At 43.9% G+C, this 18,681-nt stretch overlaps 1 protein-coding gene across 2 annotated transcripts in view; it reads right to left on the bottom strand.

Annotated features, from left to right (window-relative positions):
* Window positions 1–18,681, bottom strand: part of TMPRSS7 (transmembrane serine protease 7) — a 46,045-nt gene that overhangs the window by 22,549 nt on the left and 4,815 nt on the right. Inside the window, exons 3-9 of one of the 2 annotated variants that reach the window (XM_004593203.2) lie at window positions 18,192–18,322; window positions 14,631–14,698; window positions 13,382–13,575; window positions 12,406–12,444; window positions 10,541–10,769; window positions 5,436–5,566; window positions 4,395–4,507 (exon numbers count right to left, since the gene is read on the bottom strand). In XM_004593203.2, the coding sequence (XP_004593260.2) occupies window positions 4,395–4,507; window positions 5,436–5,566; window positions 10,541–10,769; window positions 12,406–12,444; window positions 13,382–13,575; window positions 14,631–14,698; window positions 18,192–18,322 (905 nt within the window). Of the gene's footprint in view, window positions 1–4,394; window positions 4,508–5,435; window positions 5,567–10,540; window positions 10,770–12,405; window positions 12,445–13,381; window positions 13,576–14,630; window positions 14,699–18,191; window positions 18,323–18,681 lie in introns of those variants that run through there. The other variant, XM_004593204.2, reaches the window with a different exon arrangement.

The following is an 18,681-nucleotide window of genomic DNA, read 5'->3' as shown; positions in this document are numbered from 1 at the left end:
GATTTCAAGCTCTACTTTCTGTTGTTTGTCTACTTATTTTAGGTTTTTTTTAGTTTGTATGATTGTTTGTTTGCCGTGAGGGGTTTTCGAAGAGATCCCGATGGTCATTGCGAGGGAGGTCGGGGGTCCAGAGTTGGAGCCAGGCTCGGACCACATCCAATGTCTTTTATGGCTCTGACAGACATTTGGCTTTAATTATGTCATCATCTTTATTATGCTCCTATATGTGTTTGCATCTATGTAACAGTGTTTACTTCTTTGTCATGTGCACTGAACCGTGGTAAATCAACTTTTAACACCTATCTCTCAAAGGGAGTGAATTAGGTATTTTGTTTCTCTCCTCCCCACCCCTTTGTTTTTTAATTTAAGAGGCAGAGCTAGAGAGAATTTCCATGCTGGTTCACTCTTCACATGCCTGCAATAGCTGAGATGGAGCCAGGCTGAGGCCAGGTGATGAGAACTCAAGTCAGGCCTATCAGGTGGGTGGCATGGAGCTAAGTGTTTCAGTCACCACCTGTCTCCTCTCAGGATGTGCATTACCAGGAAGCTGGAATTTGGAGCAGAACTGGAACTCAAACTCAGGCACTCTGCCGTAGGATTCAGGCATCTCAAACAGCAGCTTAACCCCTTGGCCCAACACTTGCCTCTCTTTCTCGTTGACACATCACATCATTGTATTAGGCAAGTGTTATGATTCCCATTTTACAGAAGGAAACAAGGCTAGCCTAAGATAAGTTCCATTCCTAAGGTGAGGATTGAGTGCATACCAGATTTCAAGCTAGTCCCACATTGTATCAAAGTTCCTCATTTTTCCAGGTACTTCACCCTACATGAACACCAGTGGGCAGGGCTCAAAAGCTACAGGATTGCCTTACCTTCACCAAAAGCCCAGGACTAGTGAGAGCTCATACTGTTTCTTTTTAGCCTTTCCTTTTCACTTGGTAATCTCTTCAGATTAAAAGTAGATATATTCAGCATACTGTATAAATGCAAACTAAGACTTTTGTAACAACATAAATAAGAACATCTTCCAGTATAATACTGTACCAATACACTTAGACATTTTCACTATGTTCCACTGCTTCAAAAGGAAATGTATGTCTTGGAAATCCACCAATCGACTGAGTCTCTCCAAAATGAAAGGCAGTAAATTCTGTTGCGCATGGCTTCTAGTGACTTCACACAACTTTACCTTTGTGTGCAAATTGGCCCTGGAGCACCACTGATACAAATCTGCTTGGTAAATGGAGGAAAGGCGCACTATTTCAGTGTATGTCATGCTGTTTCAACAAATGAACCAAAAAATAAGTTCACTATCTCTTGTACTTCTGTGTTCTCAGTTTTCAGTCTCTATTACCTTACATTTGTATTGGAAAATTTACCCAAGTGAAAGGAGGAATTCTTCTAATTGGGATCTATGATACTGAGTGCTGCTCTAGTCAGCGGTGGCAACAGATGGCAGTGCTCAGGCTACCTGTCAGTAATGCCTAATTTGCCAGTGGCTGCTTGAATGTTCACACAACACCCGCACCCCCTTCAGACGAGCACTGGAGATCCCTGCGGCAAACGTGCCTGCTTATTTCCTTCAGAGGAACGGGGAAAGAGGAGCTGTCCAAGCAATGTGAAGAGAGGACTTGAACGGCACTTAGTAATCCCTGTTGGCGTTGGGTGGACCTAAACTGGATGGTTTCAGGCTGATGACATTTGTGATGGAACAAAGCACTCCTGCATTTTCTAAGATTCCATAAAGTTAGTGGAATACTCAAAGAAAGAAGGGAGAGAAGAAGCAAATGTTCAGCGGAGTGGTTGTTATAAAACCCAGGGAAGCCAAACCTCACAGCAAAGAGGGGAGGAACTGAACTTATGGACGCAGCTTGATTCTTTTATCCGCACCTACGGCTTCTATCCCTACCTGATACACAGCAGATCTCTAGCAAATGATTTGCCCCCATCTCCACTTCCTTTACTGTAAAATACGATGAGAAGAAATCTATGTCAATGGTATGAGTTGCCAATAAGAATATATGTGTTGAAAACACTATAATGTCAAGCAAACATAGACAAATACCATGAACTAAGCACTCATGTATGGTTTTAGTGTTTCTCTTCCCCCTGCCGTTTGTAAGCCCTGTGAGAACACGGGCTTTATCTTCTTTAGTGGTCTCATGTGGTGCCTGACACTGCTGACATTCAGTGAGAGATTATGGGAGAAGAAACTGATGGCCTTTCGGCTGAAGCAAAATCTAATCTTTCTCAAATGGATGAGACCTTAAAACTCAGCTGAAAGTGAATTCTCAAGCAGAGTTGATTGCACTTCAGTAAATTTTGCAAATAGGACCAGGCACTAAGCAGGACTGTAGATAAAAATCAGCTATTGGCTAAAACAAGTTCTACCATGACTTGAGTCATTATTTGTTTCTTAAGTCATCTGGTTCTTAGTTGTTTTTAATAAATTTGAAGCTATTGCACAGGTGGAAAAAAAGGTTTAACACTGATTTCCATTCGTAGAAATCCACTCTCACAATGCCAGAGTCCCAAACTCTCAGAAAAAGGAAGTGCCTCATTTAACCTCCATACCTGAGAGGATACTTGACTCTGGGGAACTGGGTCAGCCTCAGTGTTTGGCCCTGCTCCCTGCCTCTGCCTCCCACGGCCCACACTCCAGTGATTTGCTCTTTTCCTCATTCTTGGCATTAATGTTTCCAAATCCTTACTCCTAACATATTCTTACTTATAGTGTGGCTGAAAATGTCGTTGCAACATTAGCAGTTTTCATCTTAAGTGTATTGGTTATCATGGAATCAGAATTTATTGTGTATCAGGAATTTCAAACATTTCACAGGGCTCTTAGAATGGTACCTTTTTCATTCCAGCCAGCCTAAGATGATCAGCCTGGGTTTGGGGATTTGTTATTTTTCCACCTGTTTCCCCAACCTCTGATTTTGTCGCCTCCTACCTTCCCTTTCCTCCACCCTTTAACTTACTGCCTACCCGAGGCCCTATGCTTTTGTGGCCTTGAAAATCACAGTGAGCAAGCGGCCAACAGCTTTATCATCTCATTATTTTGAAAATGTTTGTGACAGTGATTAAAATAAAACCTAAGGATACAAACCATCAGTATGTTTAAACAATTTAGCTGCTAAGACTATGAACAAGTCAACATACATGCTTGAAGCCCCCTCCTGCTTCCTTCTGCTACTGCTTTCTTCTCCTGGGCAGGCTAATGGCTAGCTTCCTTATGCGTCAAGATTCTCTGCAAATGTTCCTTATCAACGAGGATTTTGACTATCCCATTTAAGATAACAAATCCCTATGTTTCTTCCCCTCACTGCCACTCCACAGTCTCCTTCCAGCTTTATTTTTCTCCATAGCACTGTTTCTCCTTGTGCTATCCACATACACTGGCCATGTTTACTATCTAGGCAAGCTCTCTGAGAGCAAGATGCTTTATTTTCAGGCTTTATGGATTCCCAATGTCTAGGCGCCTTGTAGTTACTCAAGAATATACTCAATGAACACAGACTATATGCTCCTCGCCACATAACCCAATGACTCTCTCCACATCATAAAAGCAGCATGTATACTGAATGAGCAAAGAGAATATGTGACCCTATATCCACATGAAACTATAGTAAAAAAAAAAAAAAAACCACAAATCACAATTTTACAGCCTGATATTCAAAGACAGCAGGAGGGCACGGGCACTATAGCAAAAACAGCATCCTATATGGAAGCACTGGCTCAAGTCCCAGCTGCTCCACTTCTAACCCAGCTCCTGGCTAAGGTACCTGGGACAGCAACACAAGATAGCCCCTGGAATTGGGTTCCTGCTATGTGGAAGATCACATGGTATTCTTAGCTGGCTTCTATCTAGCCCAGCTCTTAGCCATTGCAGCCATTTGGGAAATGAAACAGTGAATGAAAGATACCTCCGTGTGTGTGTGTGTGTGTGTGTGAGTGTGTAATTATCAAAAGGAGCTGAAAGAGATGTGTATATTTGATATAATGTCATGCTTTTTGCTTATAAAGTAAAAACGTGTATTTTCTAATCCAATTATTCTTAATTATGGCCATTATGATGAAGTAGTTATGAATGTAAAAATGCTCTCTATCATAACAAAAATAACTGATCCCCAATAATTCTGTATTATTTAGGACAAATAGATGAAATTAATTGGGGAAATTAGCTTCTTGTTTTCTAAGAGAAGTTGATTCTTGAACAGAGGGTTAAAATGGCAGAAAAATTGGATACTATGTTGCTAAGATTTAAATTTTTAAAAATTCAGTGATAATCATTTTACAATTTGAAAAATAAGGCAGCAGAATTCAAAAATAAAATACTACTAGAAACAGAATAGCAATGCTTTTGTAATATACTGGTAAAACTCAGCTACCTGAAATTTCCAGGTACACTTGCACTTTGGAGGATAGTAGCTTGGGTAATATGGACTTGAAATCGTCCCTTCAAAGCTGGTGATTTCTTTGACCCGCACTGTGTTTTCACACTCTGAAAAAAAATACCCAATAATACTCAATGATTCACAGCTGTGAGATTACAGAAAACTACCCAGCTGCATTTCTTTAATTACAAATACACAGTTTCTTGACCAACAAACTAATGCTTTTTCTGACTTTTGCTGTTTAAAGAAGTAACACCCTACAAATATATGGCTGAAACACTTCTTTCTTGTAAACTTATGTTACAGCTGCAGATCTGAAGATTGCCATTACTCTCTTAAAATGTGGGTCTGAACTCAGAGACACCTGAAACTTGCCCTGAAACCCCTCCCCACAGTCCGACTTGATCATTCCACATCCCCCAGCCCTGAGATATGATGTCACTTTCGACATGTATACCATCCACAATACTTTGCAGTTCTTACCCGTTTGACCTCTTGGATTACCTAATGAACACTTTATACTGAGTTAATAGCTGTTCATTAAGTTCACTTGGTTAAAATCACGAATGCAGTTCCAGGTCTGCGGCACAGTTCATGTCCGAGCTGCTCCACCTAACATCCAGATCCCTGCCCATGGCCTGGGAAAGCAGTCAAGGATGGCCCAAAGCCTTGGGACCCTGCACCGGCATGGGAGACCCAGAAGAGGCTCCAGGCTCCTAGCTTCAGATCAGCTCAGTTCCAGCCATTTCCACCATCTGGGGAGCAAACTAGCAGACGGAGGACCTCTCTTTCTCTCTCTCTGTCTTTCTTTGTCTCTGTAAAATCTACCTCTCAAATAAAAATAAATTTAAAATATTTTAAAACATCACTAATATGACATCCCTCTTCCAACAGAACCCTGACTCAGAGTCTCTCACTAGTACCACAACCATTAAAGTGAAGCCTCAGGAAAGCTGGAAGCTTCGATCTCCAGGTTCTGTTAACAGAGTACACAAATATTTTCAAAGTAACTTTTTTTAATTGGGAAAGACTTACTTTGTTCTGGAATGACCTCAAAATATGCCCGAATTCCTGATAACCTTCTTATATGAGGAGATTTAAATGTCACCAACATGAGATTATTTGTAGAAACAAATGATATTAATGTCCTTGCAGGTTCACAAATTCTGAAATTAAACAAAATAAATGCACATGAAAAATAAGTTGAGGATTGGACTTCCATCCAATCCTAATTTCACACATGTCAGAATTATCCACACAGATGCTGTGAAAAAGTCTCTGCCAACCAGCCCTTCGCCAGTCAGTAAATACAGGGAACTACCAATAGCACAGACTGGAAAAGTACAGAAGCTTCTGTCCAGTAATGATTATCATAGAATTCTCCGGGCATGGCCACACTAGACCCTCTTAAGAGCAAACAAGACTTGAAAGAGCCAGGTATTGGGCCCAGCATGGTAGCCTAGCAGCTGAAGTCCTCGCCTTGAGCACGCCAGGATCCCATATGGGCATCAGCTCTTATCCCAGCTGCCTCACTTCCCATCTAGCTCCTTGTGGCCTGGGAAAGCAGTCAAGGACAGCCCAAAGCCTAGGGACCCTGTACTCACATGGGAGACCCAGAAGAGGCTCTGGGCTCCTGGCTTCGGGTCGGCATAGCTCTGGCCGTTGAAGCTGCTTGGTGAGTGAATCACCAGAGGGAAGATCTTCCTCTCTGTCTCTCCACCTCTCTGTATATCTGACTTTCTAACAAAAAATAAAAGAGCTAGGTATTCTTCTGCTCTTAGGAAGGCTGGGCTCAAAACTCAGCATCTTGGGGGTTCGGGCTTGGCTTTGGGGGCAACAGCCGCTCCTCACAGTGTGGTGGCTGTGGGGGGTGCCCCTGCCGGGTCGGACCCAATGCTGGGGGCTCACGCCAAAGACACGGCCGCAAGGCAGTGAACAAGTCCTCGGCCTCACCCAGGACCCAAGAGAGCTCTTTCCTCAGGGTAAGTGCGCCATGAGGGAACTTGGGAACTGGCTTAAAATTCCTAGCTCCACCCAGCTGCTAATATCTGGCAGCTAGGTGAGTTTGGGAGGGGTTCGAGCTTGGGTTTGGGGGCAACTGCCGCTCCTCACAGTGTGGCGGCTGTGGGGGGTGCCCCTGCCGGGTCGGACCCAATGCTGGGGGCTCACGCCAAAGACACGGCCGCAAGGCAGTGAACGAGTCCTCGGCCTCACCCAGGGCGGCCAGTGCACCATGTGGTGCCAGGATGTGCTTGCTGGCCGCCCGGCCAGGGAGCTCTGGGGTAATGGATGTCCGAATAGCTGTTTAGATAGCTCTAGGGTGACCCCACTGTTTCTGGGTTCTGAGTCAATCCTAAAGATTCCCAATGCCAGTAACTCTTCCTTTGAAGAACTTCCAATCACTCAATAATGCTGAGCTTTGAACACCTATAATGTAAAAGATAAGCCCCGGCTTGTCTAGCAGGATATTTTTTGTCTGACATGATGTTGGTTCAGGAGACTGGTCACATTAGACAGGTCCATAATTTTAACTAGCACTCTAGAACCTTATCCTGGGGTGGACTCTGTGCAGAATGTGTGGGCCACACCCTGTAGAAAGTTTAGCCCCACTGGTAAACCTAAAGTTTAGGTGGTTATGGACTAAGCTAGGTGTGACCAAGGAGCCTGCCATCAATCACAGGTAAAGGGATCCACCATAGACTGGACTGGGCAAGGCAGCAGCACCCAAATGTGCATCCTGAATAGGCTGTGGGGTGGGCCGGGCTGCAACATTCACCAGCTCATACAAGGCCAAATGGGAGGCCAGAGTACACCGGGCACTGGCCTAAAAACCAATGGCATGTATGTAAACTGGGTTTGGGAGTGGATCAAGTGGAGGTACTTGGGAAGCTCCCCTGGCGAGTCATAGCTGTCGCTGGTGAACACGTCATCCAGATCTGGGGGACGGACAAGCAGGGCATAGTAGCTCCAAAATGTGTAAATTGGTAATGGAACGCAATGTACTGGGCAGGACTGAGCAAACCTTTGTCTACAAGCAAAACTAGAAACCAGCATGGAGCACAGGTCATACTGAGCTAGGCTCTTGCACCTACTGGTCCTCAGAGCAACCACGGGCAGGTGCATGATTTACAGCTAGGAACAAGCCCAATCGGGGAGGTAACAGGACACCCTAACTAGGTTGAGGTTCCCACCAAGGGGCGTATGTGCTAGAATTGGAGCTGCATTCTATCTAGGAAACAGTTGTAGTCACCCGAGGCACTAGTGTGGGCTGGGATTGGATGCACCAGGCCAGTTCAGACCCCAACACCATCTGGTGTCATGGAGAACCAGAGGGTAGATGTGGGACTGACTAGGCTGCGTCTCAACCCCCTTCTGAGCCATGCGTGAGCTGTATGTGGGTATGGACGAGCCATGGCCGGGCTGAAACATCCAACAACAAGAACCAGAAGGGGTGAAAGCCAGCCAGGAAAAGCCACTGTTCCTGCTAGGACAGGAGGTGAACTGAGTAGGGCTGGCTCAAGGACCCCCTGGCATGTGCAAAATCTGGCATTGGGAGGGGTTCTGATGGAGGAGCCTGGGCAACTCCTCTGGCAGGACACAGTCCCTGCAGGTAAGCGCAAGAAGCATGATAAGACACAGTCCAGAATAGGCCATGGAAAGTTTCCCACTGGCACACATTCAGCATGGGTCAGGAGCAGACCAGGCTGAATCAGTTCATGTCACCCACTGGCAAATCTGATCATCAGATCAGAGTGTGGGATGAGCCGGGTTTGGTCGCGACAAAACCAGTACACATTATGGAATGCCAGGGCGTGGTTGCCTGTACTAGATATGAATGCAGCACCCAACCAGCACACGTGAGATCCAGGAAGGAAGGGAGGGGCAGAACTGGCAAGGGGATTAAGGGGCTGGTTCCCTCGCCAGACAGCTACTCCCAATGGAGAGCGTGGGCTGGCATAGAGACAGACTAGACTATGCAAGGCTACATCACCTGTGCGCTGCATGTGGACTAGATCAGGGAAAAGCCAGGCTGGGCTGATTATTCCTGCTGGTGCAAGCATAAATTAGAGTGGGTGAGGGATGTTTGGGCATAGCCGCAGAAACTGGCACTGGGGACTAATTCTGTCAAGTCAAATCACAGAACCACCTAAAGAGTGCATAAACCGGGACTGAGAGACCTGGGAGGGAAAAAGTGGGTTCCCCCTTCTTGGGTCACTATTCCCGTGGGAGGGCATGAAAACTAGGACGGGGGCTGGGATGGCTAGATAGAGAGGCACTCAACAACATCTGTGAGGGCTGGATGGTTGAGTTGGTTAGATAGCACTAAGCTTTAATACCCATTGACAAGTGCCAGAGCCAAATGGGATGGGGGACAGACTGGTCTTCTGCTACACATACTGGCAAACCAGGGTAGGGGGCGGGCCTGGTGGGGGTTATTGTGGGTCGCCCCGACTAGGCTGCAGCTCCCACTGGTTTGTGTGAGGGCCGAGTATGTGCTGGGCCGAACCAGACTGGACTGCAACACCCATTGGTTCCAGTGCAACTCGGGACTGAAAACAGAACCAACACAGCAATTGCAACCACCAGCTGATCGGGGTGATGGACTGTGCCGGGCCCTGTGCTTGCTAGAACATATAAGAAACTAGTCTGGGAATACCTCAAAGTTTCTTTGGAGATCTCCCCAATCGAACTGCTGGACTCAGAACTCTAATCAAGAAAAGACAGAAGACAGAGCAGATCAATCATTCATCTCAGCTATATGTTAGCAGCGAAATATGGGGCAAACGGAGACTTTATGATGGACCATATCAATCAGTGGACCACCTCATCGAGCGAAACTGGCAGCGATTCATAACTGGAGAACTATTAACACAACTTGAGCACATATCTCAGAGCATGCCCCACATCCGGGACTCGGGGTGGGCGGGAAACCGGGTGGAGCTTCTCCCTCAATATCCCCCTTTACCTGAGATACATGATGGAAACAATATGGACATAATAGTATTACCCACTTCCCTATCCCCCTGAACCTTTTTTTTTTTCTTTTTCTTTCTTTAACTGTAATTAACTATGTAAAGATTGTCAACAACAACACAATAAAAAAAAAAAAAAAACCTCAGCATCTTCATTTAGCTGAGCAATCAAGTGACTGTATGTTAGAAAACAGTAGCTTCCCTTCTATGAAATATTTGTGACAACAACAGAGTGTTTCTCATTGTACTTTAGTGAGGAATAAGTGAGATAACATGATGTCTGAAATGCTGAAAAGAAACTGGCAGCAGTGGTTGAGGAATGGGAGCCAATACAAAGCTACTTTTAACTGAATGCCCTACTATGTTATTTGATTTTTGGCATGCACACTCACAACCAAACACATGAGAACACATGTGTAAACATGCATAAAGGGCTGTTACCTACATGCATAAGCAGTACAAACAGGAAGAGAAGTGCAAACATTTGGCACAGCTGCAAGATGCCGCTTGGATGATCACATCCGCTCTCGGCGCGCCTGGTTGCTGGTTCCAGATTCCTACTAACACACACCCTGGGAGGCAGCAGATGATGGCTCAAGTACTTGGGTTACCCACATGAAAGACTTAGATGATATTCTAGGATCCTGCAATGGTATGGTGAAGCCCCAGCTATTGCAGGCATTTGTGAAGTGTACCAGCAGATGAAAGGATTTATGTTAAAATGAAACAGAAATTTGTTCCAGGTAAATGAAATCTTGAAGTAGCTGATTTTTTTTTTGCTAATTAATCCAATGTTTTACAATGAAGATAGGTCATCTTTGCAGCAAGAAAAAAAATCAATTGTTTCACTAATGCTATGCATACTTATTCTTACACTCTGTTAAAGGGATTAGGCTTCATAATAATTTGCAGTAAGAGTAAAATTAGAAATCTCATGTTTCAAGTCCATTGGCTAAAGTTCTTGCTATGCTGATTTTGAGAGTCTCATACACTAACAGTGGAAAACATCAAAAGCTGAAGTCCACAGAGTACTAAAAACAGCAAGGGTCGGCCATGATTACTCACAGAAGCATCTCTTTTAAAAGATCTGAGAGGAATCCAGAGACTGCAAAGTAGAAGCACTGTGAGAAATGTTTTCCCCATCAGCTAGGAGTGTTTGCATGCTACCTGTACAAGACAGTGCTCCGGATTGGCAAGAGGGAGTCATAAATGGTCAAGGAGTCGGTGACACAGTTGTCGGCTTCGATTTGGATGGACTCAATGGAGAGGCGAATCAGGTATCCCACGATGGCCACCAGCTTGAAGTGACACATCAGCCTCCCTGAGGTCGCAGAAATCTCCAGAGGGTAGCGGAGGGACAGTTGCTCTGCGTAGACATACTGAGAACAAACGTTGTCTGTGGAAACAGAATTTTTTTTTTCCTGCTTTCTTGGTTTAGGAGATGACTTTTCTGGTAATCTTGATAGGACAGTAAAGGACAAAAGGCATGATGTGGAAAACATTGGCCATCCTCACAGTCAAGAATCCAATTCCCTCTTTTCGGGTAACAGCACCTAGATTTTACTTTGATAAGCTGTCTCTGTTGTGCGTACATAGTTTGGTTGGGGTTAAACTCACCCCTCCAATTCTAGAGATGAGGACATGACAGACTGGCCAAAATCAAGAAGTGGGTTCAGGTGCTATGGACTAAGAAGTTGATTAGTGCTCGTTGGACTGGGCAGGAACAGGAACTGGGCTTGTAGCTAAAACACCTAGACGAATTGGACTCATCTGTATCCAATTTTCTGGTTAAATTAGGACTTGGGGGGAAGAGTATATAAGGAGAGGTGAAGGAGCAATAAAGAAAGGTTTCTACCATCACTGGTCTCCTGTCGGTGCTTCATCCCCAGACTCTCTTCCCGACCAGAGTATTCAGGAACATGTACTTGGCACAGTAGTTACAATGATGCTTGGGGCACGCATGTCCCATATTGAAGTGGCTCTAATGTGAGCTCCACTGCAAATTCCAGCTTCCTGCTGGTGTAGCCCTGGGAGGCAGCAGATGATGACATAAGAGAGTAAAAGGTTGAGTCCCTGCCATTGACAGGGCTGACCTTAATTAAGTTCCCTGTTTCTGATTTGGCCTGGACCAGCCTTGGCTACTTAATGAGTCAACCAGCAAACAGAATGATCTCTCTCTCTCTCAATCTCTCTCTCTCTTCTTTTTTCTTTTAAAAATGATTTATTTATTTTTACTGGAAAGTCAGATTTACAGAGAGAAGGAGACAGAGAGAAAGATCTTCCATCCGCTGGTTTGCTCCCCAAATGGCTGCAATTGCCAGACTTGAGCTGATCCAAAGCCAGGAGTCAGGAGCTTCTTCCAGGTCTCTCATGTGGGTGCAGGGTCCCAGGGTTTGAGCCATCCTCAACTGCTTCCCCAGGCCATAAGCAGGGAGCTGGATGGGAAGTGGAGCAGCCAGGATTAGAACCAGCGCCCATATAGGAACCTAGCACATGCAAGGCAAGAATTTTAGTCACCAAGCTACTGTGCCAAGCCCTCTTTCTCTGTTTTACATATAAATAAAAATGTTAGTTCAGAAACGAACAGCCATAAATGGACAATAAAACCCAGTATCAGCGTGAATGAGAATAATCTTGCAAGAACTACCAGAAAAGATTATGTGTGTGTTAAGAAATAGGGGTGATTTCCATAATACTTGCGAAAACAAGAAATCACACACTTGGATATTCTGGTTACCATTTACAGCACCACAATGAAAGAACACATTTGATAATGAAGCCTTAACAGAGACAGCGATGGAAGAGTCCCATATTTTATTTTACAACCTAGACTCAGCCATGTCTGAAGCCAGAACACTCCATGTTTATAACAGGTGTATGAGCTAGTCAAGTCTTGTTTTTAAACCAGTTTGTATGTGTTTCTGGCTCTTGCAACTAAAAGGGGCACCATCATTAGAGAAGGAAGATTACAGGCAAAAAGCATCTAAATGGAAGCAGGTGGGAGAGATAGCAGACCATGTAAAAAATCTTACCAGATCCTATAGTGGAGGAGTAATCTGATCGAAGCCCAGCTGCATTAAGAAAGCACAGAAGAGTCGGCTAGCACTTTCACTTCATGTTGCCAGAGTGATGTTTAATAAACATTGTTTTCAATCCCTTTGTTTAAAAGCAATCAAACATATCTGGAATTTGTTTTAAAATAATATTCAGTGAGGGTTGGGGAGCTTGTTCAAATATTTAGAGGTCAAACAAGACTGCAATAAACTGATAGTTATTGAAGTTGAGTCTGAATGAGAATTTGTTATACACTTCTTTCACTTCTGCAGCCTTGAAACCATTCATAGTTACATGATTCAGACATTTTAAAGGTATAAAAAGCAACCAAACCAAATACACTAATTAATTCCATGCCTGAAATAGTAAAAATAGTGAAGGTTTTTCCACTAGAGGTTTTTCATCCATTCCTTTGTATGTAATCTAGCAGCCAACTACTGTATACCTACATATGTGTATATATTTATTATATAGATATGTAATAAAAAGCTGTATACATTTGGGAATATATCATACTTAAACCATTTCACTGACAGGACAAATTATTACGTTTGCATTTGACAAGCCTAGGGAGCAGGCAATTTCAGAACACGGATCAAGGTTCCATAATGTAGATACATTACCTTCTGCACAAAGGAAGAGACAAGAAAAACCTCAGCAAAAATTCTTCCTTCTCTGAGACTTTGTTCTTTAGAAACTTAGTTTGAAGAGGTATGAAGCAAATAAACATAAGGAGAGTTACACAATAATAAATTCAATTTCATGTATGTGTTGTCCCCGATTCTATTGTTCAGTCAGTGTACTATCTGCAAGATTTCGTGATTTCCTTAGCATAATCCCAGTGTATTCAGCTAATCCTGCGCCACTAAGACTATACATGAGAATACTTCATTGCAAGGCTGACAACCAGAGGGGCAACCGAAGGGAGGTAGAGAGGAGTTACCCAACAATCACCATTTAGTACCACAGAGTCCATATCCACTGCTAGGCCTTGCAAGCTCCCCACAGAGGTTCGGTTGATGATGCTCGTCTGGATGGAGTCCTTCAAGATGGCCGCCACACAGTCTTCGCAGAAGATGTGGCCCTTGGCGTGTGGCATGACAAACACAATCCAGAAGTGGACAAGTAGGCCACCTTTGTTGTTGCTGCTATTATAAGAGTAGAAAAATGAGAGATTTAGAGATACTGCTTGGAAAGTCAACTTTCACAGGGAGGCACAATCCCAATGAATAAACTTAAGGTAAGGCCAGAGAGTACAGGTAAAATATAACTCCCTTCTCTGGGTAGTCAGTGGCTCCTATTTTGTGAATTGGAAGGGAAAATATCATGTGACATGCATTCTGATTATTATGTTGGATTTCGATCTATAGCCATTACCGAACTGCATTTTAATGGAAACTATATGATTTTCACGTACATCAATATCCATTGCCATCAAAAATAACAGGAATTACAGTGTTTGATACCTACTGTGTGCACAATAAATCTGCTTTGTCCCATTTATTATCACTTGGAAGAAACTATTATTATGCCAGTTTCACAGGTAAGGAAATTGAAGCCAAATACTACTCAAAGTCACTCAACTAGCAAGTAGCAGATAAAGGGCTCAGGTCCAATTTGCTTTTCACTCTGACCAGAAAGCTTACGGCCCCATCTGCACAAATATTGCTGTGTTTTATGAAGTACAAAAACATGTTCAGTGGTAAATAATTTGTAAAATGAACAGTGAAGGAAAGTACGCAAGTTGCTTTATTCCAAGGGTCTCAGTGCCTTTAGTGAGTCAGCAGGGACTGAATCTCTAGAGGTCAATAGGGGTAGATAGTGGAGGTGGGATCTATTACACTGTGTACAAATGTTTCCTAAAACTTACTTGACCTTGAAATTCTTCTTTTCTTGTACAATCTCTAGTTACCACTTTTTCACTGAATGTATTTTGAGAAACCATGGCCTCAGCTTTACTTTCACCTCCAGCCTTTAGCCAATCTGGTCAGCACACTTGTGCTGATAGAGAGTTCAAGAGTCCCACTTTGGGGAAAGGACAGGATTTGGTAGATGAGGAGCAAAATCCCTGCAGAGAGTTGGGTACCTGGTTATGCTAATAAGATATTAACCCACAACGACTCTACTCAAGACGGAATCTCAACCTAGAGCAGAAAATGTTAACAGTGAACACAGAAATCTCCAGGCATGGGGCATGCCTTACCTGACATCAGCAACAACAGACTGCTTGTAAAACTTGGAGAAAGCAGAGGTTGTGTAAACCAGATTTATCTGAAAAAGAATTGAGGTGTCTGAAGTCTTTCAAATTTAGCTTACTTTCATAGAGCATTGCAGGTTGTGGGGTGAAACTCTGAAAGCTAGTAAGGAGAAAGGTCTTCTACAAACTATAGGTTCCTACCTCCAAATGCAGGCAGTATTTTATTAATTCAAATAAATTCTTACATTTGTAGCAACTCTTGATTTACTTCCTTTCATTCTGCTATCTATGAGGAAGAGTTAGCCTCATTCCTTCATTGCTCTCTTCAAGGATTCAGATCAAGCTTAACTTCCGTGTGCTTCCCACTTCAAAGCTTAATTTTCTCCATAGACAACAAATTAAAGTCATTTAAATACCTTCTCATAAGTATTTGAGCCAGCCCACTGGAACTCGCAAGATTCAGGGTGGGTGTAAAATGAACTGGGCCAGGTGTTGGCCCTTGCTAAACTACATGAGAGCTGTGCTTGAGCATGGACCAGGTGTGGCTGGGCTGCAACATTCAACAGAAAGAACCAGATTGGGTATGGGCCAGTTGGGCAAGGCCACTATTCCTGCAAGAACAAGAGGTAGACAAAGTCAGCCTGGACCAAGGCCCCACTGGTGTGCACAAATCTACCAATGGGAGAAGACCTGAAAGAGGAGCTTGGGGAACTACTTTGTCAGAATGCAGTCTCTGCAGGTGAACACAGGAACCAAGGCAAAGAGCAGCCGAGACCAGCCCAGGTTACAGTACCCACTGGAATACATGTGGGTCAGGTCTGGGGGTGGGCCAGGCTGAACCAGTTCATAATTTCTACTGGCAGATCTGAGAACAGGAGTGGTTGAGTCAGACCACAACACCAGCCAGTTCACACTGGGGCCAGGACTGAGGGCTGGCTGGGTCAGACAAGGCTATAGCATCCACCAGCAGAAGCTGGAACTAGGGGCAGGCTGGACTGAGTCAGGCTGAAGTACTGGCTGGTGGATGCTCAGGTGAGGTGAGCCATGTCAATCTGGTGCTGAGTTTATCAGCCGTAGAGGCGGAGGTTTCTTGGACCTGCCTGTGTAGTGGGCACTGGGTTAGTGGGGTACTGGGGTTAGTGAGCCCCTGGGGTGAGGAGTCTGGAGTAGCCCAGGTTGCCTGGCCCAAGTCCTTGGGCCAGCCCATGAGAACTGGTCCTCCTCAGTGGAAAAGACTGAGCAGTGGACGGCTGGCCTAGAATCACATGGAGGATTTGGCAGCCCATTGAGGCCTGCAGAGGGCATCTGATACCATGGCAGAGGAAGGATAACAGAACAAATTAGACAACTGCCCCAGTAAAATGAAGACAGCAAATATCTGGGCAAATGGAGATTCTAAGGTCAACTGTGCCAGCCAATGGACAGTGAGAGTGTTTCCTCATCTATGGATCAATAAGATAGACAGCATTTCAGAACTGTCCAAACCACCTGGGCAGACCCCTTGGGTTGTGCACCACATTGGGACTCTGGGTGGATACAGGGGGTTACATTTCCCCATCTCCTGGGACTTGGGTGGTTGGGAGGCTGGGTATGGCTTCTCCCTTTATCTCCCCTCTCCCCCCTAGAAACAGGAGCAAGAAATAGAAAATTTGGAAACAATGATCATACCCACTCTTTTCTAATCCTGGGTCCTTCACACCCTGATCAACTATGTAACCATCATCCAAAGTAAAATAAATTGTTTTTAAAAGTAATGTTTACATCATAAAAACAAAAAAGTATTTAAGCCACCTCTACTAGAACGCTACCGCTGTCTTAAGGACATATTCCCCTTTCAGCCACCAGGTGGTGAGCATGCCCAAGGCCAGCTACCCATCCATCTGCCTGCAGCAAGACATTTTAGCAAGCACTCAGTCCCTTTAAATCCCCGTAATCTCAAAGGAGAACTGTGCCAACCAATTTATCTTCTTTGGCTAAGACATTTCTAAAATCCATTCTTTTGCCCCAAATCTCCTGCCATAATCACAAAGCCAACTACCTCATTGCTTACGATACAAAAATAAATGAAAAAAAAACAGCCTTAGAAATTATACAGATATATGGAAAATATACAGATGTGGAGTTAAATATGTTGTGCAAGAAGGAATATTGTGACGCAGGCATTTGGTGCAGTGCTTATTCAACACTAATGTTGCTCCCTCTCCGTCTGTGCTAGCTTCCTGTTGATATGCAGGGGTTGGCTCCAGTTGTTGAGTCCCTGTCATCCACATGGAAGATCAGGGTTGAGTCCTGGGTTCCTGGCTCCAGTCTGGCTTAGCCCTGGCTCCTGGTGGGGAGGGGGAGGGGCACGGCATTTGGAGAGTGAACCAGAGGGTGGAAGGCTTCGCTCTCCCTCTGTCTCTCTTTCAAATACAATTCAATAAATACATGAATAAATACTTTTAAATTTTTGTTGCCTAAACTATCTGAGAGCCTTCATTGTCTTTTTTCCATTAGCAAACTGATGATCAAAATAGTACAATTAGGCTAATTTAAAGAAAAATTCCTGTACATCAGAATATTTAGTAATGTATTCAGTATAGCAGAGGCATTCAATAGGTAAAAATCTCTCTTACAACTAGTGCAAAACACTTTGTCATTCTGGTTTGCAAGGTGCCTGTCACTGTGTAAGGTCATGGCTATCCAACCCCCTCTTTCACTGTGAAAATACAAACTGACAGAAATGAAATGTTCCAAGAGCTGTTGAGCAAATTTATTTTTTTCTATTTTGCCAATTTATCACAAGTTTTAAAAATTATCCAGGAAAATAGTAAAAAAAAAATGCATTTTATGTGGCAATTGTCTTGTCACATTATCTGTAATTGAAAACAGCTTAAATATTCAACAAAAAGAGATTTGCTATTTTTGAGGTCTTTGAAACTTATGTATTTCAAAAGTATATTTGTATTTACTTGCAGAGTCACATGCAGTGTAGTGTTAAAATCAGATTAGAAAGCTAGTTTGAAACTAGTTGAAACTATTCCTAACAGCTATGTGGACCAGTTTAGAAGGGACCATGTCTTTGATGATATTAATGAGGAAGGCTTTAATATGGTCTGTTAACCTTTTCTGAAATTCATCAACTTTATGACATGTATTTGGCCTACAATAAGGAAAAGTGAAGATCATTTTATGCAAAAAACAAAAGGGAAGACAGTGAGTCCCATCCCAGTACTAATCAGGCCCAAACCTGTGCTGCTTTGCTCAGCATGCTATGGCCATAGCACAAGGAAATACATTGTCAACATAATGGGCTGAAATAGATGTATGTGGATCACATACAACTTCTGCTCTGGAAGGTATCTAAAAAATCAACTGATCAAATTCCTTTCTTTTACAAATGGGGATAAACCAGTTCAGAGAATCATTTTTTTTAATTAAGAAGAAAAAATAGCAATTCCTTCATATAGCAAAGATAAACAAAAAAGCCAACATTTCCCTCTCTCCACTTCCTAAATCCACTCCGCCTTCTGCTTTCCTACACCCTGCTCTCTGTGACCCCTCCCGGCCCCGCCCCCATGGCCTCACCACTTGCTGCACAGTCCGAGCCACTGAGAGGAATTCCCTGGACTCCTTGTGTCGGTGCTCAGGAAGAAACTCGATGTTGGTGATACGAAACATCCCAACGAAGTAAAAAGCATCTCTACTTTCTGTCTTACCTGTGAAGTAGGAGACAACAACATGAGGTTTCTCCCATCCGCATGGCAGCAGGGCATTGTCCCACCTGGTCACTGTTGGGTTTCTAAAGTGATCCTCTGATTTCGTTTTCTTGACATATTGCTCCTTTCGGGGACCATCGACAAGGCCCACAGCCACTGTGCATTCCCTCCCTTGGGAATACGCCCCACTATATTGTCACTTTCATCTGCTTGTCATGTGATTCAAGCTCCCTTGCTAGCCTCTAACACAGTATCTTATGAGCTTTGAAGGGAAGGTGAAGATGAGGTGGGAGGTAAGGAGGAAAGAGGGAGAGATTGGAGAGGAAGAAAAGGAGGGAGAGTGGGAGAGAAAACGCTTT

The sequence above is a fragment of the Ochotona princeps genome, chromosome 3, assembly GCF_030435755.1.
Source record: "Ochotona princeps isolate mOchPri1 chromosome 3, mOchPri1.hap1, whole genome shotgun sequence".
NCBI lineage: Eukaryota > Metazoa > Chordata > Mammalia > Lagomorpha > Ochotonidae > Ochotona > Ochotona princeps.
Note: the sequence above shows the minus strand (reverse complement) of the source record. Positions and strands in the feature narration are given on the sequence as shown.